At 36.3% G+C, this 21,412-nt stretch overlaps 1 protein-coding gene across 5 annotated transcripts in view; it reads right to left on the reverse strand.

Annotated features, from left to right (window-relative positions):
- Positions 1-13,597, reverse strand: part of LOC149835323 (flowering time control protein FCA-like) — a 35,772-nt gene extending 22,175 nt beyond the window's left edge. For 2 of the 5 annotated variants that reach the window (XR_016432315.1, XM_090008389.1), the window contains exons 1-5: positions 13,194-13,587; positions 11,123-11,193; positions 4,727-4,805; positions 423-505; positions 250-334 (exon numbers count right to left, since the gene is read on the reverse strand). Coding sequence is in view for 4 of the 5 variants with exons in the window: in XM_090008389.1 (XP_089864515.1) it covers positions 250-334; positions 423-505; positions 4,727-4,805; positions 11,123-11,193; positions 13,194-13,452 (577 nt within the window). In the remaining variant the exon portion in view is untranslated. Of the gene's footprint in view, positions 1-249; positions 335-422; positions 506-4,726; positions 4,806-11,122; positions 11,194-13,193 lie in introns of all 5 variants that reach the window. The other 3 variants (XM_090008391.1, XM_090008390.1, XM_090008392.1) reach the window with 2 other exon arrangements.
- Between the last annotated feature and the right edge of the window lie 7,815 nt (positions 13,598-21,412).

Consider the following 21,412-nt stretch of genomic DNA (forward strand, 5'->3'; position numbering starts at 1 on the left):
GATACAACTGAGCCCAAGTCCAAAGATTCACTTGGATAGACTCGGTAAGAGTTGTTCATTGGAGCTTATTGAAAAAAAAAGAGTTGTTCATTGTGCATTCCTCCGACAGCCCATGAAGATGCATGCCAGAAAAATGCACATGCTTATGCTGTGAAATGACAGAGATATTGAGCATACAGTTTCATTAAAAAACTACACACAGAACATCAGAATAACACCAATGCAGTTCCATATACTTGCATAACTTACAAAAGTTTCCACTAAAGAACTGAGGCAAATTACCAAGGCGTTCCCGTTCACCATCAGCATATCTAACTTGGATAGGGCCCAAACCCTACAAGAGCCAACACACAAATCGTCCAATTAGAGGAGATAGGACATGAGAATTATCATCAAGCTCAAAGTAAAGCAGCAGAAATCACCCCCGGCAACGTGCACTGATTATGTAAGTCTCTAATGGCTCTGTCTGCTTCTTCTGAAGTTGCATACTTTACAAAACAACAGCCTGCACAAGTAATGATTGTGTACTGATCCAACACAGTTTCCAGTTTGCAAAAGAATAATAGATAGTCTATGACTTGAATTCAGCATATGAACAGGTGTGCACAATCACACAAGTCATGACTGTCTGTCTACAAACCAGTTTATACAGTAGAAAAAATATCCATGGCCACATGCCCTTCATACAGTACATGTACAAAATTTATAAAAAAAGAGAGCCTACATTATCACCATCCCATGCTTGATAAGGTTATAAAACAGAAAAGGGAAACACAAAAGCTCAAGAAGAAAAACCAAGATAAAACAGATCCAAATATCTGGCGGCATATAGAACCATTAAATCAAGCGGATGCTGAACGGTGAATTGAGGGAAAACCACTTATATAGCACCCATCAAATGCATGAGATGATTAGGACTCCAAACATGAAAACTCAGCATTGTGGAGAAAAATAGAACAATAAAGAGCACTATCTACTGGTAAAAGGAGAAAGGTAAGCATAAGGAAATAATGGTCAACAATACTCCATGACCATGCCAATCAATAGATCCAACCCAAGAAAGCACGCAATGCAGTATAACTCCCAAAATATTGTCATCTAATTTTGAAATCTGAAGAGGTACTAACACAATGAAGCCTGTAAGAAGATGTACTTTCACGTCACTTAATACTGGAAGCCCATACATGGACACAATTCATGCATGTCACTTAATGCCGGAAGCCCATGCATGGACACAACCCATACTAATCAAAAGCATAAAATCTATATCGGTCGCCCCAGAACAATCATTTCGTCAATCACAATGTGCCATATATGCACCACCATCCACAGCAGGAACTTTAGAAAGATGAAAGATCAACAGTAATTTCCAAAAGCAGCAGGAAACGAACAAAAGTGAAAAATATGTGGAGGATATCGAGATACTAGGATGCAAATGGACAAGTACAAGACAAAATGCCTGTGACATGCATACACAAATTCATGCACGTGCACACAAACACATAAGACACACCCATACACATGAACATAGACACCTGCACAAACACCTGCCTTGAATTCCATGGTAAAACCCAAGAACCTGCTTGCAACAGAGCATGGTTTCCCAGCAGGAAATAAGCACATGGGACTGACCCATTAGTTTATGAACAAAGAGTATCATCAGCAGATCAAAGTGCAACATTACTGAAAAAACCATACATAAAAATTGAATCGAGAGGTCATTGTCGTACGTCATTAATATAAGGAACAGTGAAGAGTTTGTCAACCATGAGAATAGCATCAGCTCCTCTGATATAAAAAAGGGAACCCAATTGATGCACAAAACCAGATATATCAAAAAAATGATCCCGCTATTCACAAAAGTTTCCGGGAGCACAAATACACACATAAACCAAAGTGCCAGCAACTTTTTAGTATGCTACTAAAGACAAAGCATCTTGGAACAACATTGCACCATAAAACATTGAAAGTAATCCACAAAAAGACAACTGCATCCAACAGACAGTGGGTTCGATTAGTTCCCACTGGATAAGAAAGACAATCACTGAGCTGCATGCGTAGATAAACGAAGATGAAGTGCTTTTCAAAACCAGATAGCTGTATACTTAGTAAAGTGCCGACAAACAAGGTGCATCTTTTAATAAGAATGTAAAAAAAGAAGCCAAAATAAGAGGTAAGTGTACATTTAGGGGATTTCCAAATGCAAAATAAAATTAACTGAATATTCCATGTAGATGCAGATCCAAGAAAGCTTAAAATTACACTTCTTAACCTCAAAATGTGCTAGAAAGATGCAACCTAACCAAAGATAACTTGAAGGAGATCATAGCATGCACACAAAAGGCCCCATGCAACATTACTGCCACTAACCTCCATAGCATATATCTCCGTGGAGATTATGCAAATATTACAAATGAAATATGCACTTCACCAAAAAACAATAACAGAAAATATAACACTAACAGTTGCTGAGCACCTTTACCCAGGGATATACATCCAACTTATAGCATCAGCAAATTTTGACATCAGATGGTATGCACAAAACAGTCCATCAAGCACCATTAATAGAAGATCTTTGTCAACTTATGCGCCTTTGAACTGGCAAGTATCAATTTCACCAACAAAATAGACTTCATCATCATAACCATATAAAAGCTTTCCAAATGAAACAATGTTTATCCCTCAATGCCTCCATTGGCTAATCATGATACATTTTAAGCTGATCACATAAACATTCCAAATTTAACTTACGCATCCATTTCAAATGAAAGAAGGTTGGTGAGCATCATTTTGGATACCATGTGAACGTCATAATTTTACTTATGGTTGCATCTGTATATCTCAAAGGTCATGCCAGACCACAATGAGATCCACTGATTACCATCCATGTAGATATTTATGGCAAAATACGAATCCTTAGTTGAGAAAGCATCAAAATGCAATGCAACCATAAAAGTATGGCTTCACCATCAAAACTATCACATGCGCTTTAACCACATTACAATTCAAGCACTATCATCACCATTTGTTTCCATTCACTTGATAAAATAAACACCGAACAATCACATAATCAGCGGATTAGCATCTCCCATTAAATATTCCTCAATAGATTACACATTCCACTGCAAAAGACTGACAGAATAACAATTTTAGCTTAGGCATGGTAAAATACACGCGAGCCTCACCATCATCACATAGCAGATATAGAATAGCTGAAGGTTGATAGATAATACTCAATCGTCTCAAATAATCCGCAAGCATACACATATTCCCACACTGATAAAATGACACATATCATCAGAAATAACCCAGATGCACAACACAGGAACCTCAAGCACTCAACATGGACATCATGATCATCACATTGCACAGCACAAAGAGACCCATGAAGTACCACTATAGTTGGTAAACGTGACAACATAGGACAACCTTTGATGGCAATAAAGCAAACAATTCCCCATAATATAGTGGCTTTACCATACAAACATACATATGTAAGCACGTGCATATACAGTTAGTTGGTTAGTTAGTCAGTTTTGGACATCATTCCATAAGGATCCCCATCATTTTGAAGCAATCATGTCATCAGTGGAATAATGTACATAGACCAGATGTTCCCGTCCATTGTGAACAACTAATAGTATGGCAACATTATCTGAAGCAATCTATACAGACAGACAAGAAAACAATAAATGAGAAAGTGTCATCCAATCACATTATACCATCTAATGATAAATTAAACCAAAACAGTGACATCATCCGTATCGATCCATACAGGTACAAAAACTAGAAAAGGATATAAAACACCATCCAATCAGTTTATTTACTCCAAAGATAATGTGCCAGCATAAGTTCCCAAAGAACCTTTGAGACAGTTTCAGGCATAAAAGTGAGGACCACGACAGTGAACTCTCATTGTTCAAACTTCAAACTACATAGAGAGATAATTTCAACCAAAACTGCGACATCATCCAGATTGATTCATACAGGTACAAAAACTAGAAAAGGAGATAAAACACCATTCAATCAGTTTATTTAATCCAAAGATAATGTGCAAGCATAAGTTCCCAAAGAACCTTTGAGACAGTTTCAGGCATAAGAATGAGGACCACAACACTGACCTCTCATTGCCCAAACTACATATAGTGCTACTAAACAATTCAATGAAACACAACAAAGAACAGATAAAACTATCCACTTCTAAGAAAGCTCACTTATTTAACAAAATGCTTCACACACACAATGATAGGAGACTAAACTGTAATCAGCCGAACCATTCAATCAATCAAAGAGAAGACCTCACAGACACATAATATTGCCAGATTTCACGGCATATTCAAACACAGAAAATGGTTTAAACTTTCCGATCGAGTTTACTAAGACAACAAAATATAGACCCCCAACCCAAAAAGGGAGGACCCAGATTATACAGTAAGATGGGTAGCATCCATCTAAAAGCAACTTTCAGTGTATTGCTCTGTCAATTACTGTACAATAATTGCATAGAAGAAAACATCTTTGATACAAAATGTCACAGTAATGCAATGGATCTCCCCACTAACTGAAATGATAAAGAGTATGAATAGGATCTAGTGGCATTCCAACTGCTATACATATTCAAACACTAGTGGGTTTCCAAGGTAGTGATCGCCTTCAATCTCTCAAACCTGAAAGATAAAAATAAACACAAAATCATATCCAAATCTAGAAAAAACACTTCACATACCTTGCTGTTGGCCAGTTTTCTTATCTTTGATCAAAGCAACCTCAAGGACATCACCGTGTTCTTCAAACAACGAACGAATCTGGAGGGAAAAGGAATGATATTTGTCATGACTAAAACAAGAAACTTCTGTGTGCTGGCATGTCTTATGGAGACAAAGTGCCAAATAATTTCAGAAAACAAATGCCAAAATCATAAAATAAGCATCCAAGTTAGAACCTATAAATGGAGAAAAGATGACTAATACAAGTTCTATAAATGTCTAGCAAAAGTAGTTACAAAGAGGCTAAATGGAGCCTTAAGTATATATAATTCTCCTCCAGATTAAGCTTGAATAAATTTCAGCACTTTGAGGAGGCCTCTAGTACGTTTCCCCTTCCCTGGTCACCCCAAGCCACCTCAAGAGATAGAACCTTATCCATTCTTCTCCTGATTGAGGCCATAGAAGAGATAAGGACCTCTGGAATATATTGTTTGATCATTGAAGGCCTCCAATATACAGACCAGTCCTGAATTTAGAAATTTCCACTGCAAATACCCTTAGACTAAATGGAATTCTTCTTCTTTAACAAAGCATAAATAAGACCTTAGTTGTCAAAGGCACCGCCTAGGCGACCTAGGCGCAGCCCCACCGCCTGGGCGACCAGGTCTGGGCGGTGGGGCCCTATTTTGCCACCTAGGCTGTCACCGCCTAGGCTTTTTTTAGAGCCTAGGCTTTTTTTTTTTTGAAGTTTTTTTTTGAAGATTTAACAACCTAGGCTCTCTTTTTTTTTGAAGATTTTTTTTTTCGAAGACATCATTTGTTTTCTTCTTCGAAGAGGAGGAGAAGAAGAAGAAAGAGAAGACATGTTATTTGTTTATTGCTTGTATTATGTCTATTGTTGAGAAGAATAAGAAGACATATTATTTGTCTATTGTTTGTATTATGTCTATTGTTGTTAAATTTTTTGTATACATGATTTTATTGTTTGTGTATTGTTCATTCATATTGTTAGTTGTATTCGTTTATTCAATTGTTAATTTATTCTTAATTTGTTTGAGAAGGTTAAGGTTATGTAATATAATTGTTTTACAGTGTTCAACGACATATTATTTGTCTATTGTTTATTATTGATTGATTTTATGTTGTATAGATACACAACATAGAGTCTTAATTTTAGATCTTAGAATTAGACAATGCCGCAAAAGGGATAGACATAGGATAGATCCTAGAATTAAGTGGTGGGCACTGAAAGAAGCTAAACAAGGAATGTTTGTAGAGCAGGTAGTTAAGGAAGTTGATTGGTGTCTCGAGGAGGATTCAGAATCAATGTGGAATAAGATAGCGGGTGGTATGAGAAAAGTAGCTAAGGAGGTATTGGGTGAGTCTAAAGGCGGTGCACCACTAGGTAAGGATACATCATGGTGGAACGAGGATGTCAAATTAGCTATTAAGGTTAAAAGAGAGTGTTATAGAAATCTAAGTAAGAGTCGTGATAATGAGAATTTGGAGAAGTATATGATAGCAAAGAAGGAAGCTAAAAAAGTTGTTCGAAACGCGAGGGCTAAGGTATATAAGGAGGTTTATGACAAGTTGGATACCAAAGAAGGCGAGAAGGATATTTATAGGCTTGCAAAGATGAAAGATAGGAAATCGAAGGATTTGGGTATGGTTAGATGTATCAAAGATGAAACGCAAAGGGTTTTAGTCAAAGATGAGGAGATTAAGGAGAGATGGAAAGATTATTTTGATAAGCTATTTAATGATAGTCATGCTCAAGATCTTGGAGACTTCTCCATTCCTTTTCATGAGATAAATCGTGACTTCATGCGCAAGATTCAAAAGAAAGAAATTGCAGAGGCTTTGAAGAAAATGAAATCAAGAAGGGCAGTTGGCCCAGATGGTATACCTATCGAGGCTTGGAAATGCTTGGGAGAGAAAGGTTTAGAATGGTTGACAAATCTTTTTAACTTGATTTGGCGAACAAATAAGATGCCTAATGAGTGGAGGAAGAGTACTTTGGTGCCTTTATATAAGAATAAGGGTGATATACAAGATTGCACAAACTATCGTGGTATAAAACTCATGAGTCATACTATGAAACTTTGGGAGAGGGTGATTGAGTCTAGGTTGAGGAAGGTTGTCATGATATCGGAGAATCAATTTGGTTTTATGCCTGGAAGATCAACTATGGAAGCTATACATCTTCTTAGACAACTTATTGAAAGATATAGAGAGAGGAACAAAGATTTGCATATGGTTTTTATTGATTTAGAGAAGGCATACGATAGAGTACCTAGGGACGTTCTCTGGTGGACAATGATGAAGAAAGGTGTTTCTCTCAAGTACATTAGTATAATTAAAGATATGTATGAAGGAGTAGTAACCAATGTCCGCACTTATGGAGGGGTGACAACCAATTTTCCGATAACGGTTGGGTTACATCAAGGATCTGCTTTAAGCCCTTTCCTATTTGCGATAGTGATGGATGAGCTTACGAGATCAATTCAAGAAAATCTACCGTGGTGTATGTTGTTTGCTGATGATATTGTTTTGATTGATGAGTCTAGAGCTGGGGTTAATGCTAAGTTAGAATTATGGAGACAGACATTGGAAGCTAGAGGTTTTAAGTTGAGTAAGAGTAAGACTGAATATATGGAATGTCGGTTTAGTAAGCAACGAAGTAGTAATGGGAGTGTAGTGAAGCTTGGTGAGCAAGATATACCGGTGAATGATTATTTCAAATATTTGGGATCCATCATTCAAAAGTATGGAGAAATTGATGGAGATGTAAATCATAGGATAAAGGTTGGGTGGATGAAATGGAAAAGTGCTACTGGAGTGCTGTGCGATCGTAGAATGCCATTGCGGTTGAAGAGAAAGTTTTATAGGACGACTATTAGACCCGCTTTACTATATGGTACGGAATGTTGGGCTGCCAAGAGACATCATATTCAAAAAATGAGTGTAGCTGAGATGCGGATGCTTAGATGGATGTGTGGAAATACTATAAAAGATAAGATTCGGAACGAAGAGATACGTAAGAAGGTAGGTGTTGCACCCATTGAAAATAAGATGCGAGAGAATCGTTTACGGTGGTTTGGACATATTCGGCGAAGGCCTAATGATGCTCCAGTTAGAAGGTTGGAGAAATGGGAAAATATATTAGTTAAAGAGGTCGGGGTAGGCCTAGGAAGACTTGGATGGAGATGATAGGAAAGGATATGAATGCTTTGAACCTCACCGAGGACATGGCGTTGGATAGAAATGATTGGAGGAAAAGGATTCATGTGGAAGACCCAAAATGAATTTCTTTTTTGGTTCATATCGCTGACCCCAATTGTTTTGGGATGAAGGCGTAGTTGTTGTTGTTGTTGTTGATTTTATGTTGTATAGATGTTTCTTATTATGTTTTTTTATGTTTTTAAAAAAAAAATTTGGATACCGCCTAGGCCTTTTTAGAGGCTCACTGCCTAGGCTTCACCTAGCGCCTATGACAACTACGAATAAGACAGTGTTTCCCAGTCAATATGACAACTTTTTTTATTCATCTAATTTGCCTGTGCTGCAGACCAGTGCCAGAATTCTGACTTTGTGATTTGTGCAAAAAGAAATTGATGCTGTTGCTAGACCAACTTCTATTGAATCTAGATCAGGTTAGCAAACAAATCAAATGAGAGTCTGAAGAGTAAGGATTAGCATTGAATAATGCCTATGTATTCCTGGCAACTGTTTTTGCTGGAGCTTTTGTCAAAGACCACACCAAATCCCACTTCTTCATTCCTTTTTCTGTTTCTGGAAATATAAAATCAATCATGCCCCATTCTCTGATCTCGACTGTCAAACTTTTAATGATAGTGGAGCATAACATGACTGTCCATAATATGCTACCTTGTCCACATTATCGCATCTACCCCAGCCAATTAACAGCTAACCCATGGTTTGGATATCACCCATCATCTTACCCAACCAACTCCTTTACCTCAACCAGACCTCTAAAATCAAAGTGTCTCGAGAATCCAAGAACTACCAAGTAAACATTCTCAAAAGACTTGAAGCTGTATCCTTGGATTTGTGAAACCTATTCTTAAAACCAAAATTTGATAAAAATGCTCTAAAGCATCAAAACAAAGAGTTTGTGAAGCACATGGTTTCACTTTCCACAGTCATCTAGTGGCTCCACCAGTTGCAAAAGGTGCACCCACTTTCAACCATCAACATGAAGAGGTTTTGTAAGCAATTGAGCTCCACAAAAATAATTATTCAGAAGATATGCTGCTTAGAGAGACCAACTAAAAACCATAGTTTGAAAAGCCTGTGACTCATGATTCAACTCGTCTGGTCTTTGATTCAGGACTTAGCCAGGTCAAGCCAATGATAGCCAGGTTTTGCTAACTTCTATTTTATATATAAAAATAATATATATAAAGAAAAAAATTGTATACAATGGCAAAAAAACAACATAGGAATATTAAGTTGGCAATGTTTAATGGTTTAATATCTAATATCAAAAATTTGAATTATTAAAAGGAGAATTTTAGCATTTTTATGAGTCATGAAACTAATACATCAAGCATCACAATCAATTAATTGTTATGCACGCTATCCAATTCAACAACTAACTGTCATAAGGAGAACTTAGTTGTCAAATTGTGATACTGATAAAGTAATCAAGATTTTCAATGTAAAACCAATATCACAAAATTAAAAAGCAGACAGTAATATTAAAATAGCAAGATATTATATCTTAATGAAAATTAACATGAAAAATATGATTGTGCACAAATAAAACTACGTTTGTATCATCATAATTGTTATATATGATCTTTTCCTTATATATGATGCTAATCATGTGTAAGTAAAATTAAATGTGTGGACTGGATCAACAAATTGGTTGACCAGGTAAAAGAGTCGATCCGAGCAAGCCACTGGGTCAAGCCATTGGTCTTTTAAAATATGCTAAAAACATTATAAACATCAAACAGAATACATGTTCAATAACTTTGAAGTTTGCATACAAAATAATTAAAGCCATGGCATGCCCAACATATGGGTACATCCACCGACTTCCTGGATCTATGCTGGACTGGAGACCTTTTTTAAATGAACTTGAAGCATGATGACCATAATTTTCACCTTAGCATGGTAATACCTTTCTATGGTCAGTAACAAACCAAAATCATGAAAAATGACTATAATTTGCATTCCACTACTTGTCTTGGAAACCTGTTAACAATACTTTGGTTTGACTAAACATCTAAATCACAAGCATTCATTTATTTTGGAACTTTCTACAAAAGGGCCTATGTCCAGACTCCACACTATGGTGTCAAAGCTATAATTAAGATATCAACTAGAAGCACAATAAAGATTTTATGGGGTTTGGACTGACTAAAACACAAGCGGTTGGGAATTCCTCCACCCATTACAACAATTAAAGGTAACTCACATGTTCGTCGAAGGCCATTTCTGAAATATAAGCAGATAATCAGTACTTAACACAATTCATAACTTTCATGTGTTCAAAGAGTCACAAAATCAAAGAGATTTATCAATATGCAAGCTCTAGGTTGTCACAAAGCCAAAGCAATAAGCATTTTCCATGCAAAGCATGGAGCACCAATTCTTAATATTTGTGGAATACATAGATATCCTGTGATGCACAGGTGAAGAATATGTGCATGTGTGCAGGTTTGGAATGAAATATGGTGACATGAAGATAAAAAGGTAGGGAGGTGAGGAAGAAGAGGGTCTACTAGTGATGATGGAAAGGGCTAGTAATTAGGGCATAATTGAATACTTCTCAGTCATAGACTTATTACAACTCAAATATATACACATGATGGAAATGTTTATGGTGAAAATGCCCTTATAAACAAGGGCCAAATACAAATTTGTACATAATGCAAATGACAAAAATACCCCTACTCATAACAGGGAAAGCATGACATTATATATGGCCTTCACTAAGACTAATGAGTCACACTATACAGACAACAAACTTATATTTTTACTGATAAAGCATTTTAACAGAAAATGCAACTATAACTCAATGTTCCAAAATTCATAACTATCATCTGCACTATTGCTCCAATTATTATCAGTTGATGACTTTAACTATTCAGACAACACATGGTGGCTATCATATGCACTATTTTTTATGTAGTATCAGCTTGCAGCTAAAACTTCAAACCATTCCAGGCATTCATGGCTATCATATGTACTCCATGTAGCATCATCATTTACTAAAGCCTACAAATTAAGCTCATGTAACAATGCCTCAACTCTCAAAATCATGCTAATATGGTATGATCATCATGAAAATGTAATGCAACTGATTAGAGATGAAAAGAAAATATAAAAACCACAGGTGATATTCTAATGGTAAGAATTTGGAATGTAGTACGGCATAAACTTACTTCTTCTTCTCTGGCTGTCCTTGGAACAGAGCCAACAAAAAGTTTCGCAAAAGTTCCAGCATCAGCAGGATCTGATTGAGGAAATGCATGGATTTAGGTAATTAACTCAGCAGAACATGGATAGAAAAAGAACTTAAATGACAATTACCAACTTTAGTCTTCTAAAAGATGAACAAGATGAGTACGTAAGACACACACACACACACACACACACACACACACACACACACACACACACACACACACACACACACACACACACACACACTGTGACCTGTACCCAACAAATAAGTGACTTTGAAACAAGAAAAGGAAGTGAGATACATAACCAATTTAGTTACTACTGCACCTAGAATACTATAGATTAGTTGTATTGCTAGAGAAGATGAGCTGAAAACAAACAATAAGAGGAAGCAAGATCCATAGTCAAGTCATGCCTCAATTGGACCTAAATAGGCAGATGTGTGAACAACAGCCATAAACTATGGCATGTACATAATTCCCAAACAGGAAGGAGTGAAATAATCTATTTAAAAAAAACATCAAATGGAATGTTAAATGATATGAGACTGTCAAGCACCCTCTAGATTAATGTGGCTTGATTTAGCGATATAAAGCACACAGTCAGATAGTCAGATTATACAAACGAATAACTAACATGGCACTAATGGATGAGTGCAATTTGATGCAAAGAATATGTAAAAGATTAATTTCTGGCCTTCTCATCAACTGATATGGCTATAACTAACAGTTAAAATTTGCAGTCTTTCAAATTGAATCATCACCTATATCACCCAGATTATCTGACACTCATACTGCATCCGCTTATATGCCAGTCATGTAGAAAACTTCATAAACATGGCAGAATCCCCGTGTCTGCAGCGGTAGACATGTGACATAGATCGTCACCTATGTCACATAGGTGCGGATGCGGCAATGAGGCACTTTAAGAAAACTTGGGTGCGGGGAGGGTATATAATATATATATAATTTTTAACAATTTTAAGTTAACAATGTGTGTAAGTGTGAATTTATGTATTTATATATATAATATAGATAAAAATGGACTTGGTTAGGGTTTCCTGAATTACTTTTAGAGAGAAATGGACCTCAGTGTGGTTGACTTCACCTGACACAAAGGAAGCCGTGTCCAAGTGTCGCACGGGTGCGGGTGCGGGTGAGGTGCCCTCAGTGTTACACAGATCATCACTCACTACCAATTTATCTTTAAGTTCAATTGTGAATGAGCATTTGCAGGTTCAGATTTGAGACACCCATGACACCATATTCCAAGAAGCCGTTGGCTGATGGGCAATGTATTAGAAAAGAGGCTTATAAGAAAAAATATCAAGCTTATATTCCTCAGAAAACTGAATGAAGGGGATCCCTTTATCTATAGGTTATCCCCCATCATGGACCAAATATAGAATCAGAAGTTTTATTGTTTAAAATCACATTAATCCCCAGAATTGGAGCAATTTAATAGGCATTTGAACAGCATTTCACCCATCTAACAAATTTAAACTTGAACCTTTGCAGAGTAAGACTTAAAAGGGAATTGCAAGTATTAACGTACACATCTCATAGGAAGGGATTAGAATTATGAATTTCATTGCGACTTACAACTAAGTGCAACAAGCAAAGGCTTAATTCATAAACATGTTCACGTCACCTAAAGTGAATCGATTAAATGTCCGAATAGTGTTCATGTTCCAAGAAGCACAAAAACAAAACAAAACAAAACAAAGAACTGTAATGCAGATCAACCCCGACATGATCTGAAATACCATGAAACGATTCGAATGACAGCTAGAAGAATACATATTTCCTTCCCACGTATACATAATAATCAAAGAACAAAAGGTTTACTACGAAATAAAGAAAACACGCAATTACTAAAAACATGGAGAATCTTAATCGAATAGCGATAAAATTTAAAAATATATAAAAAATAAAACTCAACTAGAAGGGGAAGAACGAAAACCTAAAACCCTAAAAGAAAACCCAATAACTACCAACAATTTCATGACCCTCAAAGGCAATCAAACGCAATCATGATCGGAAACCCTACCGGGAGAAGAACCTCTACGGGAGAAACCACCACCGCTGCTCGATCTCTTGTGGCCGGAGAGGTTCTCCAGTTGAGGGGGGCCACCAAACCCAGATCCATGGCGCATGCCGCCTTCTCCACCACCACCACCCCTGGAGAAGGGGTGCCTCTGGGACGGGTAGTCGTGGTGGGAGGAAGACATCCTGGGGTGGGGGTGATGACCGGCGCCGCCCCTCCCCTCGGGGTTGCCCCCCGACCGCTCTCCCCTGTGCCTCTCCATGAAGAAAGAGAGAGAGAGAGAGAGGGAAAGTGGTTTTGCGTTTTGCAGAGAGAGAGAGAGAGGGAAAGTGGTTTTGCGTTTTGCAGAGAGAGAGAGAGAGAGAGAGGTGGAAGAAAGAGGGAAAGTGGTTTTGCGTTTTGCGCCCCCCCACCACTTCGTATTTGTTGTCGAAGAGAGAGAGAGAGAGACGGGCTTCTTGGAAAAATTGCATTTATGGGATAATCTTTTACTCTTAATTATTCCGTATGGGGCTCGTATTTCTGAAGTTCCAAATAAGAGCCTCTATTTTTACTGGAAACTGTCAAATAAGGGCCTGCACTTACTACTGTTCTTTAAGGAAAAAATCTATTTAAGGGACAACCCCATGCACAAAGTAGCTATCCTTTGTATTTTTGGCTGTTCTTCAATAATTAGAAAATGTTTTATAGCAGCAAATTTCCTTTCAGTTAACCCAGATATGGATACATAAATGGAGGTAAATTATAAACAATAGGCTGGATATCAGATAAGACTCGATTCATTCACATGCTATACTTAGTGCAGACATTTGGATTTAGATTTTTAATCTACATCAAGGTTTTTTGTTGAATTGTTTCTAACAACATACACTAATAATATTCTTCTGGGGCCAACTTTCAAAGTCTTGGATGTTTCTAATAGCAGACTAATTGGTCCTCTACCCAAAAGTAGGTTCCAATTACATCTCTCCACTGAAAGGTTAGACCTTTCCTACAACAATCTCAATGACACCATTGATCTTGCAATCTTTGCAAGCTTAAAGAACCTTTATTGGTTGTCACTTTCTGGGAATGGGTTTTTGGTGTAGTTTTCAGGCTCAGCCCTCAAGTTTTTTAAGCTACAAGCATTAAAATTGGCTTCCTGGATTCCTCCACAATCAAAGTCGTTGAAACTTTGGTCCTGACAAACAACAAGATTGCTGGACAAATCACCAAATGGATATAGAATAACCTATCTCATAACATGCTAACAGGGTTTGAACAAGCAGTTCCTACTAATATTGTGATAAGAGATGGACCTACATTAGGACTCTCAAGTACTTAAAACGAAAAGATCATGTCTACCAAGATTGCAAGGTAAGAGTAGACCTTCAAGAATGCAATTCGATCAATCTTTCGTTCAAACCACTCATCATACTTTATCTGCATTACCTATTCTCCATAAAACAAGGTCAGACTCGTTAAAGTCTGGTAAAGCAATCCAAACTCAAACTTAAAGAAAATATATCAAGCATTTAAGGTAAATACATGATATATTATTCATCAATCGCTAAATGATAGACAAGGAAACAATGTCCTGTGAGTCATTCATTTCAAGCATTCGAACATAATGCATTTAAAATCATTTCATCACTTAATATTCTATTAAACATTAACTCACATAATAAAGCATAATCTATATGCATTCAAGTCATACAAGTCAACGCATAAATATATATGCATTTAAGACATTCAGATCATTGCATCATTTTCATATGCATTCATAATTCTTATAAATAATAAGTCAAATCACATTTGATCATTCCAGCGTGAGACACACACATATACCTTCTAAGTAATTTAGTTAGATATTCATAATACACATCAATCATGACACATAGGTGTGATATATTCATTGAGACAATCATAATACAATCATTTGCAATGAAACTATATAGGTGTGATGTATCATTCACCTAATAAGTCGAAACTTATCATTTGTAGGCATGATATATCATTCATATATATGTTAACATAAGCGTCATAATCATAACCTCATATAAAGATCTAAAATAAATAAGGATTTGTTTCTCATATATGAGTTTAGTATATAATCATGCTACAACAGAAAAGTCAAATTTATAGATTCATAACTGACTATCTCAATCAACTCAGAATATCATTACAATTCATCATAACATTTCATTTAATTATATACATATTCACAAAATCCATGCTGAGTCGCCTGGTTTGAGAAATGTACAACCTCACAAGGAGTTACTGCTCTAAACAAATGGCCTGTCTGATCTTAGACAATGCACTTTTTCACAGGAATATATTGTCTTCGCAGGCTATCCACTCTTGAACAATGCACTTTGTTACAGAGACTTACCGCTCTAGCTGGATTACCTAATCTGGTCATACACGCCCTCACAGAAAATCCTTCGAGAATAGTTCATTAATGAGTATCATATCAATTAAAAACTATTGTGATATATACATCAATACAATTGACCACTCTCAAGGTCAATAACCACCAACACGGGTATAAATATGTATACAATTAATATGCATCACATCATACATCATTTCATATGGCATTTAAATCATAAAACCACACATTTAACCAATAAGGTTTCATAAACTATTGTTCACTATTGAACTTAAATATTTATCGCATGCATTCATAATTTCATATCACGTGACATTTAAATCATATCATACAGAAGCATATTATTCTACGCATCATATTATTGCCACAAAGAACGTGATATTTCGTAAATTGAACCTCAAAGCATGCATAAATAAAACATGAGTTATATCATGCATATGTGAACATGCATATTTCATAATATGAAACAACTAAACCTCAACATATGTAACTCCTACATAATTCGAGCTATGCACATAGGATTCAAGTCATATATGCATTGTTTCACCATATGAGTCAATATGGAAAACAAGCATTTCATGCATAATGTATCTCGCATAAATCACGGTTCATTAATGAGCATGAGACGTATCAGTTCATGCATAACAATATTTGCATAATCCTATCATGAACATGATTTTATCGTTCATGCTTTTGTGCATGATTACACAATTATTATTTCATGCTAGCATTCAATATGGTCATGTCAAACACATCAATTTATGCAAGATTCATTCACACAAATGCATACTCAAACATGTACCTGCAGCAAACGCACTCTATATTCTACTATCTAAAATCATGACGAGCATAATCTCCAAACTACGACATGAAAATCACTTATATTCTCATACATTCAAATCATGCTCAGCATGATCTTCGAACTACAATCACAACAATCCTAGATATCCACAACTAAGTAGTGTTTATAAGTAGGAAAGTGTTGTATACAATAAAAATAAATTTATTGGGTGATGCATTTGCATCATGTACTTATCACGGGCATTTACTCGATTTGCATTTCACATTTTATTGCATTTAATGTACATTGGCTTATAGTTGTTTTGATACTTAGTATAAGTATCATATTTTTAATATATATTACACTCAAATTAGTTAAACATATAGGCAACCACAACACCCTTAGATATTTAGAACTACGTGTGGTGTGTGCACATAACTTGTATTTGTAATTCAGTGAATTATTTAGCACAACATCATACTTACGCAATTAGGTCCTAAACATGTTCTCTATAAGTTTAGTTAAGAAAACTTACTTTAATAATGTGAAAAACAACAAATTGAAACCCAAAAGATCGAGGGATTTTGAAACCTGCAAAGACCGCTCTAGCAACGATGCATCAAACACTTGGTATACAGTCGAAAATGTCAAAAGCTCTAAAATTTTGAAATCCCCAAAAATCCAGAAAGATAAGGTGAACCACCAATAAATATTAACTGTTGAGCAAAAAATGATACATATGCCAACATCTCCATTTCACCAAATTTGGTTAATACATAACATAGATTAAATATTTTAAATAGTACTTTCGATTAAAATAACCAAAATATCCCTTAATTAAAAAGTATGCTTTTTAACTTATTAAATTTATCTAGTAAATTCCAATATTCAATACTATCACACAAATATTTTACAAAACTCTTAGAAACATGTTTTTGATCATAAGTAATATAATTGATTGTTAAATATCTGGAATAGTTTTAAAAATATCAATTTTACCCTTGTTACCCATAAATGAGTAATTTAGCATTTAAGCACTAATAAATGATATTTAAATGATAGAAACACATTTTTAACTTAAAGATAAAATGAATTATTTATTTATTAATAATATTTAAAATTTACGGGTTTTACATGTATTCTCTTCACGATCGGGGGATCTACCTCGGTTGAAAGTCTTGGTGCAAAGTTCCAACACTCTTAGTGGTGCGATCCACTTCTCAAGGTTTTGAAGAATTACAAATGCTTGACATCTCCAGCAACAATTTGATTGGAAATCTTCCTTTGGGCTTATTGCAAAGTTTCATAGCACTTCCAACATCAGCAAGATTACCAACATTCTCTTTTTTTTTTTGAGAAAAAGATTACCAACAATCTCAATAGCATGGAAACGTCAATACCAAGCAGTGAAGAATGGGAAGTGGACATAACCACGGGAAACACCATTGATCTCTCCAACAACTCCTTCGAGGGTGAGATTCCAGAAGAGATCGGAGACCCAAGGGGGCTCCAAGTGCTCAATATCTCAAACAACAATCTCAGAGGTCAAATTCCAAAGAACACAGGGGCCTTGCATAAATTGAAATCATTGGATCTGTCTCATAAGTTGACCACCTTATGGGTGAAATACAAAAAGAACTATCAATTTTCGCGGGCTATCAATTTTCTCGAGTTCCTCGACTTGCTTACAACAACCTTTCAGGGAGGATCCCTCAGTCCACACAGTTCTCTACCTTTAACGCTGCGCGCTTTGAAGGGAATCCGGGTCTTTGCGGACCACCATTGTTGAGGCCCTGTGAAGTAAACGGTAGCACAACATTAGTTCCAACTGTTAATGTGACACAAAGAAATGAAGATTTGATCTGGAAGTACATATCGGTGGGTTTAGGTTTTGGTATAGGCTTTGGGACAAGTGTCAGCTTATGCTTCTTCTTGAGAAATGGAAGGGTTTTTTACAGCATTTGGAGGAGGCGCTGCTGATTTGTTTTGTTGTTCCATTAAACGCATGCACAAGATAAGAAGAAACAAGAGTTAACAAAATTGTGGGGTCGTCTTTGAAACCCATGGGATTATCCTGGAGCTTGTCTATTAAAAAAAGGAGATAACAGAGTTGTGACGCCAGAACGAACTTCTACCCGGATTGTTCCAATGTATAATGTGCAAGCGACATACTAATATATGATATTTTGTTGTCTATTGCTCTAAGTTCTGGTTGGCCTGTGAGACAGATGTGAATAATGTCTTTCCTAGTGGAATTCTAGAAGAAACTGTGTATATGGCTGATTGCCTAAAACAAACCCATGAGATTGGTACCAAAAAGTTGAGTAATGCCTTAGTTAAACTAGGTTTTCCAAATTCCAAAACAGATCCCTACTTGTTTATTTTGTGTAAAGGTGATTTATGAGTTTAAGTTATGGTATATGTTGATATCTTGTTCACAGGAAACTTCAGTGAAATAATACATGGATTGGTAGAATCTGTTGGGAAGAGTTTTTTTTTTCACTGAAGGATCTTGGTCGGCTTTACTACTTTTTTGGAATTGAGGCAGTGTGCACGGTTCAGGGGCTGTTGTTGTCCCAAAGAAAATACATCATGGACCTGTTGATGAGAACCAAATTGATGGATGCCAAACCCATTTCCAATCCAATGGCTGCATCGACTAAGCTTACTGCCTGACAAGGGAATGAGTTCAGTAATCTCACTGTATCAAACTGTTGGTGTGTTGTAATATGTGACTATGACCAGGCCATATCTTTTGTTTAGTGTTAATCAATTCACGCATCATCCAATTGTAGAGCATTGGGAAATAGTTAAGAGAATATTATGTTACACTATTCAATATGGGTTGTTATTGAGGTCCTCTATATCATAATCTATTTCAATCTACTCTGATGCTGATGTTCAGATGATGGACTTCTGGATATATTGTATTTCTTGGTGGAGTTCGAATAAGCAACATGTGGTCTCATGTTCTAGCACTAAGACCAAATATCAATTTGTTGCCATTGCTGCTGCAAAAACTTCTTGGTAACATTATTTACTTCAAGAACTCAAGGTGAATGCTGATCTTGTGCCCGCTATCTGGTGTAATAGTGTGAGTGCCACCTACCTTTTGCTCATCCCACTTTTCATAAAAGGAGCAAACACATCAAAATTGATTTGCATTATGTTTGAGAGAAGATAGCACAAAAGACGTTTCAACATCTGACATCAAAGGATCAAATGGCCGATATTCTAACCACGCATTTAACAGTGGGCCAATTTATTGATTTTAGATCAAAGCTTAATGTCACCTACAAGAGGATAAGCTCAAGAGACTCTAGAAGAGTTTCCATATGAACATAATTGTGAAGACAGGAATCAAATCTGTTCAGAGTCCATCCCTTGAAAAGTTGCCAAAGAAAGTAGACTTAAATAAGGAAGTTGTCCATGAGAAGAAGTTTGTAACCGGTAAACTTACTAAGGAGTTTAGAGTCCCTTATGTAAATCAAAGAGGAATGACTCCTCTTAGCTTTTGTAAACCTCACAAACCGTTATAAGAAAAAACCTCACTCTTGTTGAATATGATGAATGAGAGAGGCCTAAACCTGTAGATGTAGATCCTCTTGGATCGAACCATGCAAAAAATCTTGTCCCATTGTTTATGGTGTGTTTGATGTGGTGTGTGCATAATCTTAAAATTATGGATGGCAGTGGACCGGAGGAAAATGGGGTCCCCCCTCACCCCATTTGGATCGGGGATGGAGGACATGAAACGGGGATGGAGGTTAAAATCAAAATTCGTGCCGGGATGGAGGCAGGGATGGACTTAAGCTTTCTCCCGCCCCGTCCCAAATCCTCGTTAGTAAAGTGCTAAAATTCTCGTTAGGGATGACAGTGGACTGAGGGAAAATGGGGCCCTGCCCCGCCTCGCCCCATTTGGGGCAGGGATGGAGGTTAAAAATCAAAACTCGTGTGGGGATGGAGGGCAGAATTTCGAGACGGGGCAGGGGTGGAGACCTTGTACCCCTCCCCGGTCCACTGTCATCCCTACTTAAAATATTTGACAACCCAATCTAAAAATATTTGAAGAAGAGGCATCAATAAATTTAGGCCCATCTCACTATAAAAATGAATGTATAAAGTGTTGACAAAGGGTTCTACATGGTATGTTGAAAGTGGAGCAAATCGATGGCATCTCTTTATGAAAGTGCTTTTATTCTAGGTAGACAAAAAAAAAATAGTAGATTCGTTTCTAATAAAGCAATTCATTTGCTTCACAGTAGCAAGGAAATGGCAGTCACTTTGAAGGTCGCTTCATTTTCAGTTTACAATCTAGATTGTTGTGTGGGAGACAAGGGTTACGGCTGGAGATGGAGAAGGCAGATATGTATGTGAATCAATATCCACGTTTAATAGCAGTTTCAATAAGTGATAAGATAAATTTATTTAAGTTGGGTATTGGTCTTAAGAAAGGGGACTTGTATTGCGTATAAGTTTCAGGACTTGGTATTAATGAAGTGTAATTCCTTCTTTTTTTAGTTTTTCTTTGTGTTCATTATATCTATATTATTATTGTTCTGGTCTTAAAAATAAGTGGGCTTTCTTGAACTCCATGTGACCAGAAAATCCATGCATGTCGCGTCTCTCTCTCTCTCTCTCTCTCTCTCTCTCTCTCTCTCTCTCTATATATATATATATATATATATATATATATATATATATATATATATATATATATATATATATATATATATATGAGAAAATATTGGCTATACTCAGGTTTCAAATCTCCTAGTTGAAACCCATAGGGGCAGGTCACGGTGACCAGATATGACCCGATGGATGTGTTTAGCATGGTGAAAATAGCAAGAATTGACCCTTGGACAAATTTTTTTATACAATTTTTTGAATGAAAATTCTGTATGTTGTTGATTTTTTAACCCTCAAGAAATCATATCTGCATATATAGAACAACATTATCCAAGAAACAACTTGCATTAAACTAAACATGTACATTAAAGGGTCTAATGTACAAAAAGAGTAAAAATGAAAATAAAGTTTTTTTTATTCGTGGGTTTAGAATAATGT

The sequence above is a fragment of the Nuphar pumila genome, chromosome 6 (genome assembly GCF_984573655.1).
Source record: "Nuphar pumila chromosome 6, dmNupPumi1.hap1.1, whole genome shotgun sequence".
NCBI classification, from domain to species: Eukaryota; Viridiplantae; Streptophyta; class Magnoliopsida; order Nymphaeales; family Nymphaeaceae; genus Nuphar; species Nuphar pumila.